Below are 20104 nucleotides of genomic sequence, written 5' to 3' on the forward strand. Positions count from 1 at the left end.
GTGCCATCCTCTGTGTGTCATGTACATCCTCTGTGTGCCATCCTCTGTGTGCCACCCACTGTGTGCCACCCTCTGTGTACCATCCTCTGTGTGCCATGTACATCCTCTGTGTGCCATCCTCTGTGTTCCATGGACATCCTCTGTGTGCCATCTTCTGTGTGCCATCCCCTGTGTGCCACCCTATGTGTACCATCCTCTGTGTGCCATGTATATCCTCTCCTCTGTGTGCCATCCTCTGTGTGCCATATACATCCTCTGTGTGCCACCCTCTGTGTGCCATCCTCTGTGTGCCACCCTCTGTATGTCATCATCTGTGTGCCATGTACATTCTCCGTGTGCCATCCTCTGTGTGCCATGTACATCCTCTGTGTGCCATCCTCTGTGTGCCATCCTCTGTGTGTCATCCTATGTGTGCCAGGTATATCCTCTGTGTGCCATCCTCTGTGTGCCATGTACAGCCTCTGTGTGCCATCCTCTGCGTGCCATCCTCTGTGTGTCATGTACATCACCTGTGTGCCATCCTCTATGTGCCATGTACATCCTCTGTGTGCCATCCTCTGTGTGCCACCCTCTGTGTGCCATTCTCTGTGTGCCATGTACATCCTCTGTGTGCCATCCTCTGTCTGCCATGTACATCCTCTATGTGCCATCCTCTGTGTGCCATGTACATCTTCTGTGTGCCATCCTATGTGTGCCATGTACATCCTCTGTGTGCCATCCTCTGTGTGCCATATAAATCATCTCTGTGCCATCCTCTATGTGCCATGTACATCCTCTGTGTGCCATCCTCTGTCTGCCATGTACATCCTCTGTGTGCCGTGTACATCCTCTGTGTGCCATCCTCTGTCTGCCATGTACATCCTCCATGTGCCATCCTCTGTATGCCATCCTCTGTGTGTCACCCTCTATGTGCCATCCTCTGTGTGCCATCTTCTGTGTGCCATCCTTGGTGTGCCACCCTCTGTGTGCCATGTACATCCTCTGTGTGCCATGTACATCCTATATGTGCCATCCTCTGTGTGCCATCCTCTGTGTGCCATGTACATCCTCTGTGTGCCACCCTATGTGTGCCATCCTCTGTGTGCCATGTACGTCCTCTGTGTGCCATCCTCTGTGTGCCATGTACATCCTCTGTGTGCCATCGCCTGTGTGCCATGTACATCCTCTGTGTGCCATCATCTGTGTGCCATGTACATCCTCTGTGTGCCATCCTCTGTGTGCCATGTAAATTCTCTGTGTGCCATCCTTTGTGTGCCACCATCTGTGTGCCATCCTATGTGTGCCATGTACATCCTCTGTGTGCCATCCTCTGTGTGCCACCCTCTGTGTGCCATCATCTGTGTGCCATGTACATCATTTGTGTGCCATCCTCTGTGTGCCATGTAAATCCTCTGTGTGCCACCCTCTGTGTGCCATCCTCTGTGTACCATGTACATCCTCTGTGTGCCACCCTCGGTGTGCCACCCTCTGTGTGCCATGTACATCCTCTGTGTGCCATCCTCCGTGTGCCATGTACATCCTCTGTGTGCCACCCTCTGTATGCCATATACATCCTCTGTGTGCCATCCTCTGTGTGCCATGTACATCCTCTGTGTGCCACCACCTGTGTGCCATGTACATCCTCTGTGTGCCATCATCTGTGTGCCATGTACATCCTCTGTGTGCCATCCTCTGTGTGCCATGTACATTCTCTGTGTGCCATCCTTTGTGTGCCACCATCTGTGTGCCATCCTATGTGTGCCATGTACATCCTTTGTGTGCCATCCTCTGTGTGCCACCCTCTGTGTGCCATCATCTGTGTGCCATGTACATCCTTTGTGTGCCATCCTCTGTGTGCCATGTACATCCTCTGTGTGCCACCCTCTGTGTGCCATCCTCTGTGTGCCATGTACATCCTCTGTGTGCCACCCTCTGTGTGCCACCCTCTGTGTGCCATGTACATCCTCTGTGTGCCATCCTCCGTGTGCCATGTACATCCTCTGTGTGCCACCCTCTGTATGCCATATACATCCTCTGTGTGCCATCCTCTGTGTGTCATGTACATCCTATGTGTGCCATCCTCTGTGTGCCACCCTCAGTGTGCCATCCTATGTGTGCCATGTACATCCTCTGTGTGCCATGTACATTTTCTGTGTGCCATCTTCTGTGTGCCATGTACATCCTCTGTGTGCCATGTACATCCTCTGTGTGCCATCCTATACCTGCCACATACATCCTCTGTGTGCCATCCTATACTTGCCATGTACACCCTCTGTGTGCCATCCTATACCTGCCATGTACATCCTCTGTGTGCCATCCTATACTTGCCATGTACATCCTCTGTGTGCCATCCTATACCTGCCATGTACATCCTCTGTGTGCCATCCTATACTTGCCATGTACATCCTCTGTGTGCCATGCTATACCTGCCATGTACATCAACTGTGTGCCATCCTCTGTGTGCCATCCTATACTTGCCATGTACATCCTCTGTGTGCCATCCTATACCTGCCATGTACATCCTCTGTGTGCCATCCTCTGTGTGCCATCCTATACTTGCCATGTACATCCTCTGTGTGCCATCCTATACCTGCCATGTACATCCCCTGTGTGCCATCCTATACTTGCCATGTACATCCTCTGTGTGCCATGCTATACCTGCCATGTACATCAACTGTGTGCCATCCTCTGTGTGCCATCCTATACTTGCCATGTACATCCTCTGTGTGCCATCCTATACTTGCCATGCACATCCTCTGTGTGCCATCCTATACTTGCCATGAACATCCTCTGTGTGCCATCCTATATTTGCCATGTACATCCTCTGTGTGCCATCCTATACCGGCCATGTACATCCTCTGTGTGCCATCCTATACTTGCCATGTACATCCTCTGTGTGCCATCCTATACCTGCCATGTACATCCTCTGTGTGCCATCCTATACCTGCCATGTACATCCTCTGTGTGCCATCCTATACCTGCCATACATCCTCTGTCTGTGCCATCCTTTGCCTGCCATGTACATCCTTTGTGTGCCATCCTCTGTGTGCCATCCTATACTTGCCATGTACATCCTCTCTCTGTGCCATCCTTTACCTGCCATGTACATCCTCTGTGTGCCATCCTATACCTGCCATACATCCTCTGTCTGTGCCATCCTTTACCTGCCATGTACATCATCTGTGTGCCATCCTCTGTCTTCCATCCTATACTTGCCATGTACATCCCCTGTCTGTGCCATCCTATACCTGCCATGTACATCCTCTGTCTGTGCCATCCTATACCTGCCATGTACATCCTCTGTGTGCCATCCTATACCTGACATGTACATCCTCTGTGTGCCATCCTATACTTGCCATGTACACCCTTTGTGTGCCATCCTATACCTGCTATGTACATCCTCTGTGTGCCATCCTTTACTTGCCATGTCTATCCTATGTGTGCCATCCTCTACTTGCCATGTACATCCTCTGTGTGCCAGCCTATATTTGCCATGTACATCCTCTGTCTGTGCCATCCTATACCTGCCATGTACATCCTCTCTCTGTGCCATCCTTTACCTGCCATGTACATCCTCTGTGTGCCAGCCTATACTTGCCATGTACATCCTCTGTCTGTGCCATCCTTTACCTGCCATGTACATCCTCTGTATGCCATCATCTATGTTCCATCCTATATCTTTCCTGTACATCCTCTATTTGCCATCCTCTGTGTGCCATCCTATACCTGTCATGTACATCCTCTTGTGTGCCATCCTATACCTCCCATGTACATTCTGTGTCCATGTGCCCTCCTGCACCTGCCCTGTAAGTCATCTCACTGTGCCATCCTATATCTGTTATGTACATCCTCTGTATGCCATCCTATACCTGTCAGGTACATCCTCTGTCTCTGTGCCATCCTTTACCTGCCATGTTCTCTCTGTTATTTAATAAGCCATAGTGTTTTCTTACTGTAATTTCTTGTTTTTCAATTCCTTGTGTTTCAAAATCATGTTATATTGTCCGAACGTTGTGTTAATGTTTAAACACTGATTTTGTTGGAGGTACCAATAAATACCGCCTTATCAATAATTACCATTTTTATTATCATGGGTGATTGTGTAGGCAGGGACCCAGTGCCCTGCATTGCCCAGGGGCCTATAAGGCTCTTAAGATGGCACTGTCCGGACCGCCCGTTTCAAAAGATGAACATTTTCTAATCTATAAGAAATAAAATCCCACCGACTTACTGCTTTATACACTGATTGGTTTAATAAAGAAGGTGAGAATGTTCACACTATAAATTGTGTGAATATTTCCTTCAATTATCCAGTTGTGCAAGGATGAACTAGGTAAACAGAGACCTGCTTGGATGATTGGATAATTAAAGTGAATCTTGACAGAATTCATTGTGTGAGGGACCTCAGTTCCTATTGTAAATCAGCCCTTACTCAGTGTATAATCATCTTCAGTAAGATTCCTGACAGACTTCCTGTTCAGGCTTGCAGCTGACAAGCAATACAAAAACCCACAAGTTACACAAGTCAGAGTTTACCTGAAGCAGACAAAAGCAGAATAAGTAAAAGGAGCAGGAGCCGCAACATCATACACGCCACTGGCACTGCTGGTGCCTTCCAAGTGACTTCTTAGCATTTGCAGGGTCTTCTCACTGGTGGAGGCATCATAAACCAGTTCAATGATCTAATCCAGGCGGTAAAGATGGCAGATATGTGATTTGAGCATGTGTCACTATAGCACCTTCTTCCTTGTTTTTCCTGTTGGTTAAAACACTTCCGTCACAGTGTATGCCGCCCTAGCTGTGTCAAACCGCTCATCCAGCATTCCTTCTCAGCTAATGTTTTCCCTGCTATAGCCTAGGGCAAGAGGTGAACAAAGAACATTCACAAACAGTTTGCTGTGCTATTAGGAAGTCTACAGAACACCAAAAACCACATTACCTAAAGCCTAGTACACACGGACCAAATGTCGGGCAACATCGGCCTGTTTAATAAAAGCCATCCAACATTCGGACCTTGTGTATGGCAGCTGGTCCTCTGCTGCTCGGCTAGCTTCTGTCGGACGTGCATGGTGGAAAACCAGCAGCCAACCGGCTCCTGATCAGTACTCTCAGCCAATGGCAAAAAGCACTGACCGGAGTGTTCTGTTAAAACAAAATAAATCAGCAGGGGAGATCGCTGTACTAACATCGAATTGCTAGTACAGCAGCTGTAAAAAGCTCTAACTCTGATAAAAGCTGAAAAAAGCTGAAAAACGCCAAAAAATGCTGAAAAACTTGACTATTCCGTGTTTATCAAAGTTTTTGAGCCATAAGCTTTTGTGGGAGTATAGTTTTGTTATAAAAAAAAAAAGCTAAAAAACGCTACAGCTGAAAAAAGCTAAAATCAGCTGAAAAATGCTGAAAAACACTACTGCAAAAAAGCTGAAAAACTCCTTCTACAGCTACAGCTTTCTGCTGACGTTTTGATAACGTCCAGTGTACTTGAGGCCTTAGGGTCCTTTCACACGGGCTTTCTGCTCAGCTGGCCTCTGTTTTTCTTAGCAGGGATCGATCCGCTGATCCCTGCTGAGCAGGCGGATGACAGGTCCGTCTCCGCTCCCTGTGCAGAGACAAAGCTGTCAGATCCCCGCTGTCCTCTATGGGAGATCCGATAAAAACGCACCACCTGTCCATTTTTATCTCATCCTATCCGATCCGATCCGATCCTCCAGACGGATGGAAAATAGGGTTTCCATCCATCTGGATTTCACAGACAGGATCGGATCCGAGAGCAGCGGGTGTCAGCGGACATGTCACCACTAGGGATGATCGAACGGTTCGGGTCCACCATCGGTTCGGCCCGAACATTGGGTGTTCGAGGTTCGGCCGAATTTAGAACTTTTTGCCCAAAAAGTTCGGAATTCGGCAACCACAACCGCCCAAAATGCAATGCTTCAGGAAATGGGCTTTAAAAGCCCGTGATTGGACCAGAACCATTAGCAAAAGCCAATTGAGGGGGCAGGAGAATGTTAGGAATGTGATTGGAGTGACTAGGGGGTCCCTAGATCAATCATTAGTGAATACGCCCCCCAGTATATAAGATCGCCCCGCCATATTCCTAGCATTGTTATACTGGACATGGAAGAGAGTGGAAGCAGTTCTGTTAATTTTACTTTAAAAGTGTCATTTAGCTATTTATTAGTGTGAGGAAAGGGATATCTAGGGTAGTTAGAGTGCTCCTTTACACTTTAGTTAGCTTCAAAAATTTAGTTTCTGTAGGGAAAGTGTTAAGTGTCAGGGGACCGTAGTGTAGTGTAGGGTTAACTGGCAGTGCCAGTAACTGCTATGGCAGGGTGACAAAACCCTTCCATAGAAGGGTGACCGCTATAGAGAAATGATCATTTCTCTGAATAGCTTCGGAACTGGAATATGGCTTCTCACCAGCCAAGCATTTTTTATGCTGCAGGGGCTGCCACTGCCAGTGCTTTTTTGAGGACATGTTTGATGTCAGACATGACATCTGAACATGTGTATAGGGGGTATATATAGACATATACTGTATGTCTGAATATATACCCCTAGACATATATAGGTGTGATAGTAGCAGAAATAAATGCTTGCGCTAATGAAATCATTTACAGTAATATATTTCTGCTACTATCACACCTATATATGTCTAGGTGTGTATATAAATATATGTATGTGTGTATATATACCACTATACACAAGTTCAGATGTTTTGCCTGCCTCAAAAGAACCCCAAAAAATGCCAAAAAAAAACGCTAGCGTCAAAAACAAAAATGCCCAGGTGTGTTTTTGCTGGCATTTTTTGGGAGTTTTTGGAGGCAGGCAAAACATCAGAACTTGTGCACAGTACCACTATACACAAGTTCAGATGTGTTTCCTGACTGCAAAGATCCCAAAAAAATGCCTTCTATTAAACCGGCAAGGTGTTACAGGAGCGAAGCAAACCCCCTGTCAGAAAGTTTTCTAATACAAACAATCTTTTTTATCTTTTTTTTATGGTTCTGGACATGCTACAGAGCTGAAACTTCACATGTACACTTTTTAGACCCCCCCCCCCCCCCCCCCAGATCTGAAATCCAAAGTAAAAATCAAAAAATCTCTCTTTTTTTTTTAATTTTTCAATAATTGGCTTTTTTATCAAAAATGACAATTTTTAAGAACTTTTTTTGTGTGATTTTGTGTCTGGGGGGTCTAAAAGGTGTACCTGTGAAGTTTCAGCTCTGTAGCATGTCCAGAACCAGAAAAAAGATCATATAGGTGTTAAAGTTAAAGGAGGGTCCCGACCCACATCCCTGTTCTACTGAAAAATTATCTTTTTTTTTCATGGTTCTGGACATGCTACAGAACTGAAACTTCACATGCACACCTTTTAGACCCCCCAGATACTAAATCCAAAAAAATCTCTCTTTTTTTTTTTTTTTTTTAATTTTTTCAATAATTGGCTTTTTTATCAAAAATGACAATTTTTAAGAACTTTGTTTTGTGTGATTAATAGTTAATGGGGCATGACCCAGAACCCTAGGCACTTTTTAGGGGCATTTATTGGGTTTTAGGGCTTAAAAATTGTGTTTTTTGATTACCGAAGTTCAGGTCCCATTGATTTCAATGGGGTTCTGAAATCCGGGCCGAACTTTCGGGAAGTTCGGATGTTCTGGCCAAACCGAACTTTTCAAAAGTTCGATCATCCTTAGTCACCACTGACATCCGGCGCTCCATAGGGGTGCATGGAGCGTCTAATCAGGTCCAGACCTGATCGGAAAGCCCATGTGAAAGGGCCCTTAGAGTGGATCCTAGAAAGCACTCATTGTCTTTCTGCCCCCAGCCCCTAATATATTTTCAGCTTTTTTTTTTTCCTTTTTTTATGGGTAGCAGGCACCTTTTTTTGACAGGTACCCGGGACCAAATTTTTTTTTTTTTTTTTTATGTTTGTTTTTTGTTTTAACTGTTTCACTGCATGTTCCATACGTTGTACAGAGCTGACAGCGGGGGGGGGGGGGGGGGGGGGGATAGGGGGGGGCTTCAATCCAGTGGCCACACTGGGATTGTGTGTAAAACTGACAGGCAGTCTTCTGTCTTTAAGGTAGAAGCATTAACCGATTGCTGGCACACACCCCCGGTACCGACACCCCCCAGTACTGTAGTATGTTGCTGTAGCCAAGATGGGACTACTATATATATGTATATATGTCATAAATATATATATAAGTTATTGTTATAATACAACTAGAGTGCTCCTTTAAGAATTTTCCAAGAAGGATCGGGTTTCCCCGGAAATGGACGAATTGGATTGTGGGAGATATAGTTTGGTGTGGACGGCAGATTGTTACATGGATGGCAGAAGGAACTATACTCCCAGGGAGCCATGGGAGAGTGAAGAATCATGGGAGAGTCAATATACCTCTCTGAGGGGCAGTGTCCCAGATGGAAGGAAGGGGGGGGGGGGGAAACGGCATGCACTAACAATGTCTCCCTGGACGAGTGCGGGAATTGAGTGTGTACAGATAGACCATAAGTAAAATGAAGGCAAGACCAGGCAAAAGAAAGGGTAAACTAACAATTTTCTAGACCACCACCACTACCTACAGTATTGGTCAAGTGGGGTAAAAGAGGTCTTGTTTAGATAATCCATATCAAAAACCTACCTATACTTGTATTGTTCAAACAAAAGTATCAATTAGGCCATAAGGGGGCACCAGCTTGTCATGAAATAGTATCTCACACTGAGTCCACTGATCATATATGTGCCATAAATAGGGCTACAAGGGGGGGAAAGGAAAGGGTACTGGTATGTAATTTGATATCAGGTGTATTTTTATAGAAGATATATATGGTTCTGTTTTAATATGTAAAGAGACACAGAAGATGAAAAGGAAGTGTGTGTGTATATATATATATATATATATATATATATATATATATATAAAATGATATGTGTTTAATATTCCCACCTGCTGTTGCACCCTATATATATACAGGGATGGCATACATATGTTAATCGCTGCTCACAGGATATCTCAAAAAGGTTATGAGTGGCTTTTCAACAGTTGTTTCAGAAAGGGAGAGAAATCTCTTAGGGGTCATAATACTCATCCCACTAGTCACCAAACGCTGACATCTGAAAGAAAGTATACATTGCCATGAGAACTTGAATGTTGGAATGTTATGGTCTATCTGTACACACTCAATTCCCGCACTCGTCCGGGGAGACATTGTTAGTGCATGCCATTTTTCGCCCCCTTCCTTCCATCTGGGACACTGGTACCGGGTATCATGGCTGGTTGGGTGTTTCTTCGCCACGATGGGGGATCCACTGTGCAATAAACTGATCAACAAATATGTTTGTTTAACAATATATTTATTTCAAATATAGAATACTATCAAGGACACTCTTAGTAAAGGCATCCGTCCCTGAAGAAGCTATCGCGAAACATGTCGGGCATAGTTCTATTGGATACAGCCAAACAGGCCTATTCTGAGCATGTCTATTAAGTGATGCTATAGTATTAACATACTTGTGTACACTAATGTGTTTTGTTAACTATGACTTGTGGTATTGTATTTTAATTTTGTTTATGAAATAAAACTTTTTCTAGCTTTTATATACATGAAGTTATAGTGTGTGTACAGTGCCGTTAAAGTCCTACTAGCCCTCATCTTGATTTTTCCATCCTTTTGTCTTCTCTTCTTAATTTCCGACCTTGGGCCACTTTTGTTAGTGGAGGCGGACCCTGCTCGGCAAAGAGTCAGCCTATCCACTTCTCCTGTGGTGACCAGGGTCTCTAACTTTCTTTAGACATACTGGTCCAGAATCAATTAATGCAATGCTCATTTATCTCCAGTGCAGGGGGCAACCATCTTGCCTGTGCCTGGAGGATGGTGATTGAGTTAGGCAATAGAGCAAAGAAACAGTGAATTGGGCTGCTTGGAAAAAAGGAAACTCTGTTGTTCCATCAGCCTGCAGAATGAAGGGAGGACTGACTGTGTGGTCCATGTACTGTTGCAATCATTTTCATGGGCTGAGCAACTATCACGTACCTGGCGGGTGGAGCCTGAATATGCTGAGGAAGGCCTCTCTTACACCTCTGACTCGGGGCCCCTGGTAGTGTAAACAGGAGGCGCAGGAGTACAAAGTCGCACGAGTGCCTGATGGCGTGCTGGTGCTGGTTAATAGCAGAGTAGGATGTCAGGTGGCCACAGAACTCCAGTGGAGAGAAGGCAGCGGGTGTGACTGGGAGCTTCCAGGAACTGAAAGTAAGCAGAGTTAAACAAGCCAGGTCATACACAGGAAGAGCAGATCAGATTAAATCGTTGGAGCAGAAGGATGGTCAAGGTCAAGCCGAGGTCGATGCAGGCAGAAGGCAGGGGTGGTCAAAAGCAAGCCGGGTTGGTATTTCACAGGAGACAGGTAGCAGATGCAGGAACAAACAGGGGAAGCTGAAGACGAGACAGCACTGAACCTGTGTTCTGATCCAGCTTAAATAATGCTGTTCCTTGATGAGAAGGGTGGAGCCAGGATTAGCCTGTGGGTTTAACTAATCCTCTGCCAGAGCTTTCCTGACATGGCCCCCCCCCAATGGGCAGCCTCCGGATGCCCAACTGGGCCATTCTTGCTGGATGGGCCCGGTTGAAAGCCTGTATGTGTCTTTTGGCATGGATGTTTTCTTCAGGTTCCCAGGAATTGTCCTCAGGACCATACCCCTTCCACTTAATCAGGTACTGTACCTGATTCCTCCTTTTCCTGCAACCCATAATTGCCTCGACCTCAAATTCCTCTTCACCGTCCACAATTACTGGCTCGGGGGGACCTGTATTTCGCTCAGGAAAAGGATCAGGGGTGGCGGGTTTTAGCAGGGTGACATGAAAAACCGGGTGGATTTTAAAGGAAGCTGGTAGTTCCAATTCATAGGCTACGTTGTTAATTCTCCTTTTTACTGGGAATGGTCCTACAAATTTAGGTCCCAATTTCCTTGAAGGACAGGCTAATTTCAGGTTAACTGTGGATAACCATACCTGATCGCCAGGTTCCAGGATTAACTCCCCACGTCTTTTCTTGTCAAAGTTTCTTTTACTGTATTCCTGTGCCTTGGTAATTGCTTCCTGTAACAATTTATTGTTAGCCTCGAGGAAGGTTACTGTTTCCATCACAGCTGGAACGAGACATTCAGGGATAGAATTGGGTAGAAAAGATGGATGAAAACCATAGTTAGCAAAAAAAGGAGCTTGCTGGGTAGCTGAGTGTTTAGTATTGTTATATGCAAACTCGGCTAATGGCAGCAGTTTTACCCAGTCATCTTGAGAGAAGGAGGAAAAGCACCGTAAGTATTGTTCCAGAGTCTGGTTCGTCCTTTCCATCTGTCCATTTGTTTGAGGATGGTAGGCTGAGGAAAAGGATAACTCAATCTTCAGGGCCTCAGATAGAGCTTTCCAGAATCTTGAGGTGAATTGTACCCCTCGATCAGATACAATATTATTCGGGACTCCATGAAGCCTCACAATTTCTTTAATGAACACTTGTGCTGTTTCCAACGCAGAAGGGGTGCCTTTCATGGGTAAAAAGTGTGCCATTTTAGAGAGCCGGTCGACGACTACAAAAATGGCTGTACACCCCTCAGAAGGGGGAAGTTCCACTATAAAGTCCATTGACACCATTTTCCAAGGTCTGTCTGGGATGGGCAGTGGTTTGAGCAAACCCCATGCTTTCGTCCTGCTGCTTTTGTTCCGGATACATGTGGTGCATGCCCCCACATATTTCCTACAGTCTTCCTGTAAATGGGGCCACCAAAATGTACGGAGTACTAATTCGGCTGTTTTGCTGGCCCCAAAATGTCCTGCCAACGCATGGTCGTGGCACAGGTTCAGAACAGAAATGCGTACACCTTCTGGTACAAAGATCTTGTCCTGGTGCCATAATAGACCATCCCTGGTTTGTAAAGGTGTCTCAGGGAGCAAGGGAATTCCTACAGAAGCCTGCTTGATTCGAGAAATTAAGTCTTCCTGCAACAGGAGGAAGTTTCCGGGAGATAGAATGGTGTCCGGGAGATCAGCTTCTTCCGATTCTGCGAACATTCGGGATAGGGCATCTGGTTTAGTATTTTTTGACCCAGGTCTGTAGGTTATGTGAAAGCAGAATCTCGCAAAGAACAATGCCCACCTAGCTTGACGTGGCCTCAGGCGTTTTGCTGTCCTTAAGTATTCCAGGTTCTTATGATCTGTAAAAATAAGAATAGGATGAGCTGCCCCTTCCAGAAGATATCTCCACTCCTCCAATGCTGCCTTAATCGCTAGGAGTTCACGATCCCCTACATCGTAATTCCTCTCGGCTGGAGAGAGTTTACGGGAAAAAAATGCAACTGGATGCAGAAGGCCCTTGGTTCCTTGGCGCTGGGAGAGTACTGCCCCTACTGCCGTTTCTGAGGCATCAACCTCCAGGACATATGGTAGAACCGGGTCAGGATGCTTAAGAATGGATGCTGACGTGAATAATTGTTTGAGGTTTTCAAAGGCAGACTGGGCCTCAGCAGTCCAGGAGAACCTGTTGCCCTGTTTGGTTAATTGGGTAATAGGGGAAATGATGGTTGAAAATCCTCTAATGAATCTTCGATAGAAGTTTGCAAAACCAATGAAACGTTGGATTCCTTTTTTATCAGTGGGAGCAGGCCAGTCTAGAATCGCAGCAACCTTCTGAGGGTCCATCTCTATGCCTCCGGTAGAAATTATCAGTCCCAGGAACTGGATGCTCAACCGCTCAAACTCACACTTCTCTGGTTTGGCGTATAGACCATGTTGTCGAAGACGAGTTAGCACCTTCCTTACATGTTCCCTGTGAATCTCCAAAGAAGAAGAGAATATCAAAATGTCGTCCAGATAGACAATAACAAAAAGGTCTAAAAAGTCTCGAAAAATATCATTGACAAAATGCTGAAATGTAGCAGGTGCATTACACAGACCGAAGGGCATCACCAGGTATTCAAAGTGCCCAAATCGGGTACGAAATGCCGTCTTCCATTCATCCCCGGCCCGTATGCGGACCAAGTTATACGCTCCTCGAAGATCCAGTTTTGTAAAGATCGTTGCTGATCTGAGTTTTAGAAAAAGTTCGGGTACCAAGGGTAAGGGGTACCGGTTCTTTATTGTGACTTTGTTAAGTTCACGGTAGTCGACACAAGGTCGAAGGGAATGATCCTTCTTCTCAACAAAGAAAATGCCCGCTCGGGCCGGAGAGGTGGAAGGGCGAATGAACCCCTTTTTCAAGCTTTCATCAATATAGTCCTTTAGGGCCAAGAGTTCTGGTTCAGATAAGGGAAAAATCCTACCGAAAGGTACCTCAGCCCCGGGGAGTAACTCGATTGGACAGTCATAAGACCGGTGAGGGGGAAGAGTTTCTGCCCCCTTTTTGCTAAAGACATCCAGAAAGTCCAGGTAGGCAGTAGGAACAGATTTATAAACTTCAGAGTCTGAGTCCATACATAACAAAGGTGAACCAGGGGAATCTGATAAGCAGTGCTGGCAACAATAGGAAGAGTTGAACTGGATCTCTTGTGTAATCCAATTGATGTGTGGGTTATGAGCCTGCAGCCACGGCATCCCCAAGATGATAGGAAACAAGGGTGAGGCAATGACATCAAGACATAAGAGTTCTTTATGGCAGGAAGCAATGATGACAGGTACTGGTATGGTTTCCTGTGAGACTAGTCCTGATTTAATAGCGGATCCATCCGCAAGGTGAACAGAAAGCTTCAGACTCTTGGGTTGCAGAGGGATCTGATGCTTGGCAGCAAAGGTTTGGTCAATAAAGCAACTACAGGCTCCTGAGTCAATGATAGCTGGAACCTGAATAACTCTTCCTGGGAACTGTAATAGAACAGAGATATTTAGATGAGAAGAGTTGTTAAGCTGAGTGAAAGGCCTGGGAGAGGAGATAGACAGGCACTTACGGAGTTTGGCAGGACAGTTCCTCACGTAATGACCTGGTTCCCCGCAGTACATACACAGATTATTCAGACGCCTGCGTTGGCGTTCTTCCTGGGTGAGCGAGGGACGGAGTAGGCCGAGCTGCATAGGTTCAGCAAAATCACCAGCAGATCCTGAATTCTCAACGAGAGCGGGACCAGGAGGACTGGGGACCCGAGGAAGCATCCATACAGGGCGATAAACTCCGGTAGACCTCTCAGACCTGCGCTCCCTTAACCTCCGATCGATCTGAATAGAGAGCTTGATGAGATCGTCCAGGGAATGTGGCACTCCAACTCTGGCAAGTTCATCCTTTAGGGATTCTGAGAGTCCCATACGAAACTGGTAACGGAGAGCTGCGTTATTCCAATTTGTATCTGCACTCCAACGTCTGAAATCAGAGACATAGTCCTCGACCATTCTGCGGCCTTGTTGGAGAGAATAAAGCGCAGTTTCTGCAGTGGCGGTGCGTTGAGGGTCTTCATAAATCTGGGCCATGTCCTCAAAGAAGGAGGATAGAGTATTAAGGGAAGCAGCCTTCTGTTCTAATAGGCGGTGGGCCCATGACTGGGGCTCACCCAGTAGCAAGGAAACCACGAATCCAACCTTTGTGGTTTCCAATGAAAAGGTGCGAGGCTGTAGGGCAAAGTACAGTTCACAAGCAGTGCGGAAGGCTCTAAATTTGCTGCGGTCACCAGAGAATCTTTCTGGGATAGGCACTCTGGGTTCTGGAGGTAACCTCACAACTGATGGAGGTGCAGGGTTTCCGGTGGAGGATGAGGAAGCAGCACTGGGAGCGGAGGTAGTAGAGGAGAGGGATAGGACCCGTTCCTCCAGTTGAACATAACCTTCCTGTAAGCTCTTCACGGCCTGTGTAAGGCCAGCCAGGTGTTGGCAAAGTTCATCCATGGGAGAGGTTCCTCGCTCAGGCTCAGACATGGCTGTCTCGTACTATCACGTACCTGGCGGGTGGAGCCTGAATATGCTGAGGAAGGCCTCTCTTACACCTCTGACTCGGGGCCCCTGGTAGTGTAAACAGGAGGCGCAGGAGTACAAAGTCGCACGAGTGCCTGATGGCGTGCTGGTGCTGGTTAATAGCAGAGTAGGATGTCAGGTGGCCACAGAACTCCAGTGGAGAGAAGGCAGCGGGTGTGACTGGGAGCTTCCAGGAACTGAAAGTAAGCAGAGTTAAACAAGCCAGGTCATACACAGGAAGAGCAGATCAGATTAAATCGTTGGAGCAGAAGGATGGTCAAGGTCAAGCCGAGGTCGATGCAGGCAGAAGGCAGGGGTGGTCAAAATCAAGCCGGGTTGGTATTTCACAGGAGACAGGTAGCAGATGCAGGAACAAACAGGGGAAGCTGAAGACGAGACAGCACTGAACCTGTGTTCTGATCCAGCTTAAATAATGCTGTTCCTTGATGAGAAGGGTGGAGCCAGGATTAGCCTGTGGGTTTAACTAATCCTCTGCCAGAGCTTTCCTGACAGCAACTTTGAGAGTGGAACACAAGGTTGCAGTAGGGTGGGAACAGTGGTGTGTGGTTTTTGCTGGAGTTATCTGATGATGTGCTACCCAGGAGAAGAGTGCTGATCAGAGACTGCTGCTGCCATCATACTCTGTGTCATTGGTGTGCGGAGGGGGGTCCTAGGTATGCCTGGGAACACCTTAATTACCAACGTTGCCAACCATTCAGTATCTATAAAAAGCCTGGAGCTACAGTTGCTCAATGTCTCTGCTGCCTCCTTATCCAATGTGAACAACACTGTACTTGACTCCTTCCCCAGCCTGCCTTATTTGACTTTACAACAGGAGGTGCCGAAACCTGGAGCAGGCGAGAGAGGGAGAAGTAAACACATCCTGCAATGTGGGATGGACTTACGCCTGCCAGGAGAAGGTACGCTGGGCTGAGCACAATGTAGTCAGTACATATAAATACAAACACATGTATGTGTGCTTGAGCTTTGGGGTGCACACCCTAATGCAATTGGCTGCACACACCTATGCTTCATCTGTGCAATGCTACATGGAAGGGGACCTGGATCCTAAGAGCTCACCCAGGGAAAAGTGTTTCACTTGCTGACGTGGTTAGTAACTGTGACCATCAGCAGACCCCTTACCATTAGAAGAGGACAGTCCTCAAACAAGCAGGTGTGTGCAGAAGAGACTGAGCTGCTGCTGTTGCTGAAGGAATGGATTCCTGCCATAGCTGACCACAATTGGGTGAGAAGCAAACAGACTGAGAACCTTCTCCCTGGGAGGGTGTGATTTGGATGCCTGGTGAGATCAGACTGTACTAGAGAGCACTCCCATCACTTGTAAGGAACGAAAAGAGGGACTGTCTCAGCAGCACTGAAGAGAGATAATCAGCAATGTCTATCCCTTTCTGACTTAAATATGATTTTTGCTGAATCAGAGCACTTTTTTGACCAACATGTTTCTTTTTTCATCAATCACTGGCCAGTGTGACAAAACAGGGACTGCTATAGCAAGTTAGGACTGTCTTTATATATTGTTGCTCAGTAAAAGCAATTTAGTTCTGTTAATTACTGTTAATCAGAATACTGCAGGTGTTAACTATTTCTCTCAAGAGTAAAGTTATTTCATTATTGATTTTTTAGATACACTTGCTAAACTTCTCTTCTTCTAGGCTATGCTTGGCCTAATTAATTCTTTAAAAAATATCAAGGCGTGTCAGTAAGTGTTGGGTGAGTAAGGTGTCATCTTCAGGTGTGCAGAGAAATCACAAAACAATTCAGCTCCTCTGGGGGTAGTGCTACATCTGTAAGGATAAAAAACAATCTTTATACCTTTTAATACTTTTTTTTCTTCTCTATTGCAACAATTATGATTTGTAGACATGTTGAATCTAAAGTAATGTTCAAGTTCTTGTTTCATTTTACTTTTCAACATGTGTTGTTCAGTATAGAACAATTTAGATTTTCTGATTGATTATTCTGTATATTGTTTCATAATTTTAAGATTGGTGCATGTCCTGACTATAGTAGTATTTTTTAAATTAAATCTATCAAAAGATTTTTTAAAACCTTCTAGTTTTGTTGTTAAATTCCCTATCTACCACTAGATGCCCTCATTTTACTTTTTTGGTGGGATTGTAGCCTTATTGAGAACTTGAATATGGTTGATTAGGATTGTATAATTTTATTAGTGTGTATTTAGTATTTTTCTACATTACCACATTAGAATAATATATCTCCTATTATTTATTTATTTTTTTCAAATATAATTTTTATTCTTTTTTCGAAGCACACAAAATTTACAACGAAGAAACATAAATAAAGGTAAATACATATCAGACCAAATTATCATCAAAGAAGGGAAAATTGGATCAATTAATCCTGAAAAAAAAAATGTATAATACAGATTCTCACTACCCCTGCCATGAACACTCATAAGCGAAGCTCATTAGATTTACACAACTATCCATAGCAAGTGCTCACGGCAAGGAGCAGAGAACACCCTAGACTTGCCCGTCTATTCCAGATTTACCTCTCTTATTCAGGACATAACAAACAACACCCCTCCCCCCCCAAAAAAAATTAAAAAATAGTCGCCAGCTCCGACAGAGGAAATTCTCTCACAGTCTCCACCTACGAGTGCAACAGAGCCACACCCTCATCAGACATAATAAAGGTATTCCAGAGCTCCCAGGTCTCACAGTATAGCCCCCGTTTACCGTGTGCAGTCATCACCAAATCTTCCATGTTATTGATAGCCTCTACCCTCCGTAGCCAATCTTTTACTGTGGGAGAAACGGAACTTTTCCATAACACGGGGATACAAGCCTTCGCTCCATTGATTAGATGGCGTACCACAGACTTCTCATATCTCTGTATGGGGATATCTGATAAGTGGAGCAAAAAAAAGGCCGGATCATCCTGAATATGAAATTCCGTGAATTTTTGAACAATAGATCTAGCCTCTGACCAGTATATTGAAAGTTTCGGACAGGACCAGAAAATATGTAATATCGTTGCATCTTCCCCTCCACAGCGCCAACAGTTCGTCGATACATTTGGGAAAATCTTATGAAGTTTATAAGGTGTATAATACCACCCAGTCAATATCTTGAAATTGGTCTCTTGAATTTTAGTACAAATAGACGTTTTAAAAGTCAATGAGATGATCTTCTGTGATTGTGATGGTGTGAAGGTGCAATTTAAATCAGCTGCCCATTTAGTCAACATGGTAAGGGAGAATTACCTAGCGAGATCGTTAATAAACCATATATTAAGGAGACTGTATGCGACAAAGCTCCCTCATCTAGGCAGAGTTCTTCAAATTTAGTCAAGCTCCGCGTAAAGTCTACGGGTTTCGGTAGGGTATGTAGGAAGTTGTGGAGTTGGAGAGCAGACCAAAAAGTAATCCTAAAATCACCATCTGTATTTGTCAGGGTCTCCAATGTCGGCCAACTATCCGCTACGAAGACCTGGGCCACCCAAACATATCCGGCCGGGCCCAATGTCACCAATCTGGTGACGAAAGGCCCGGACCGAATCGCGGGTTACCAATTACCGGAAATAATGGGGAACAAGAGGGTGAAAGAAGGTACCGCATATTAGCTAGGTGGCATGTTCGAAGCGTAGTACCCAAAAGAGGGTGAAGTCTTAATTGTGGTGGCAGATCTGGGTAGCACCAAAGTGCTACCCTAAGAGGAATATTAGTTTGTGCTTGTTCTATACTAATCCATAATTTAGATGTCTGATGCCGGCACCAGTCGACCATTTTACTTAAGTGGGCTGCCTGAAAGTACTTCTGAATATCCGGAAAGGCCAAACCACCCTGTACTTTTGGACTGGTCATATGCGACCGCGCAAGACGAGGTCTTTTCTTTGCCCAGACAAATTTGGTAAAAAGAGCATGGATCGAGTTGAAGTACCGAGCAGGCAACCATACCGGGAGAGCCCTTATCAGATAAATATGCTTAGGCAATATACTCATCTTTATCAAGTTGCACCTGCCTAACCACGAGTGGAGGCCTGTATGCCACTTTTCCAAAAGACTACGTGTCTCCTCAATCAAGGGGGGAAAATTCAACTCATATACCCTAGTCAGACAAGATGGAATATAGGTACCCAAGTATCGTAGGGCTTTATCGGTCCATCGAAAACCGAAACTCGATTGTAGAACGCGTTAAAGAGGCGGGCGCACCCTCACTCCCATCGCCTCCGACTTACCAAAATTAATTTTAAAGTTCGAAAGAGATCCGTATCTGGTCAGTTCTTGTAGTAAATTCGGCAGGGAGAGGGTCGGGTTCGTTAATGAAAACATACATATATCTCCTATTATGATTATCAGCAGAAATATGTATTTACCATTACCAATGTATTCCTAAAGACTGTTAAAACTTTTTGTTTTTTTGTTTTGTTTTTTTTTAGAATAAGGAAAAACAATAATAGGCAATAATAATAATTGAACAATAATTCAAGATAATGGTTTATTCAAGAGGAATCAGAATTTTGAGCCAACTCCTTTTTCCATAGTACAACCAAAGATGTTTTCTATACAACAGAAAATAATCAAGGTGCACAAATTGAAATTAGGTGCAAACTTGAAATTATTTTGTAAAATAGAGAGAAAAAACAAACAACAAAACATGATGAATATGAGATGACAATGGACACCCTTGTCAGCAGAAATTAATATTCTTAATTTTACTAAACATCGAAAAGGCATATTACTGTATTAGAGTTGGCTGCATACTGTACAATAAATAAATTCTGTATATTTTTTATTGGCTAATGCTAACAAAATCAATGTAATTTTATACTGTTTGGTAAACTGGATCACATTCATCTCAATTGCATTTTGTGTTGTCCATCTTTCTCTTTGCAGTTTTCGCTCCTATTGAACTTTAGCTTTTGCCAGCAAAATCGTAAAGCTCTGTACTTTATTTTCTACTGAACCAATTTCAAAACTGCTTGAAGAAGGAACAGGTTTCAAAAGCATGCATCTGTAATATGGTAAAATCAATCAAAAATTGGCGCTAATTCATGTGGAAAAATCTTGATGTGAAATAAATAGTGTCCAATTATATAAAATAGTATCCCTAAAAAATATTTGATAACGCAAGTAGACAATGATGTGCAATAAGTGTAGATGTAAATAATTATCTTCAACAATAAATTGTGCAAAGATATTGTAGAAAAA

General features: G+C 44.7%; 1 protein-coding gene across 1 annotated transcript in view; it reads right to left on the reverse strand.

The window, feature by feature from the left end:
• The window catches only part of LOC309549239 (interleukin-20 receptor subunit alpha-like), a 43899-nt gene extending 39214 nt beyond the window's left edge, over positions 1-4685 (reverse strand). The window contains exon 1 of the mRNA XM_082249361.1: positions 4516-4685. Within this exon, the coding sequence (XP_082105487.1) occupies positions 4516-4567 (52 nt within the window). The 5' untranslated portion in view covers positions 4568-4685. The remainder of the gene's footprint in view (positions 1-4515) is intronic.
• Positions 4686-20104: the final 15419 nt, after the last annotated feature.

The sequence above is a fragment of the Pelophylax lessonae genome (genome assembly GCF_965119305.1).
Source record: "Pelophylax lessonae genome assembly, chromosome: 3".
Classification (NCBI taxonomy): Eukaryota; Metazoa; Chordata; class Amphibia; order Anura; family Ranidae; genus Pelophylax; species Pelophylax lessonae.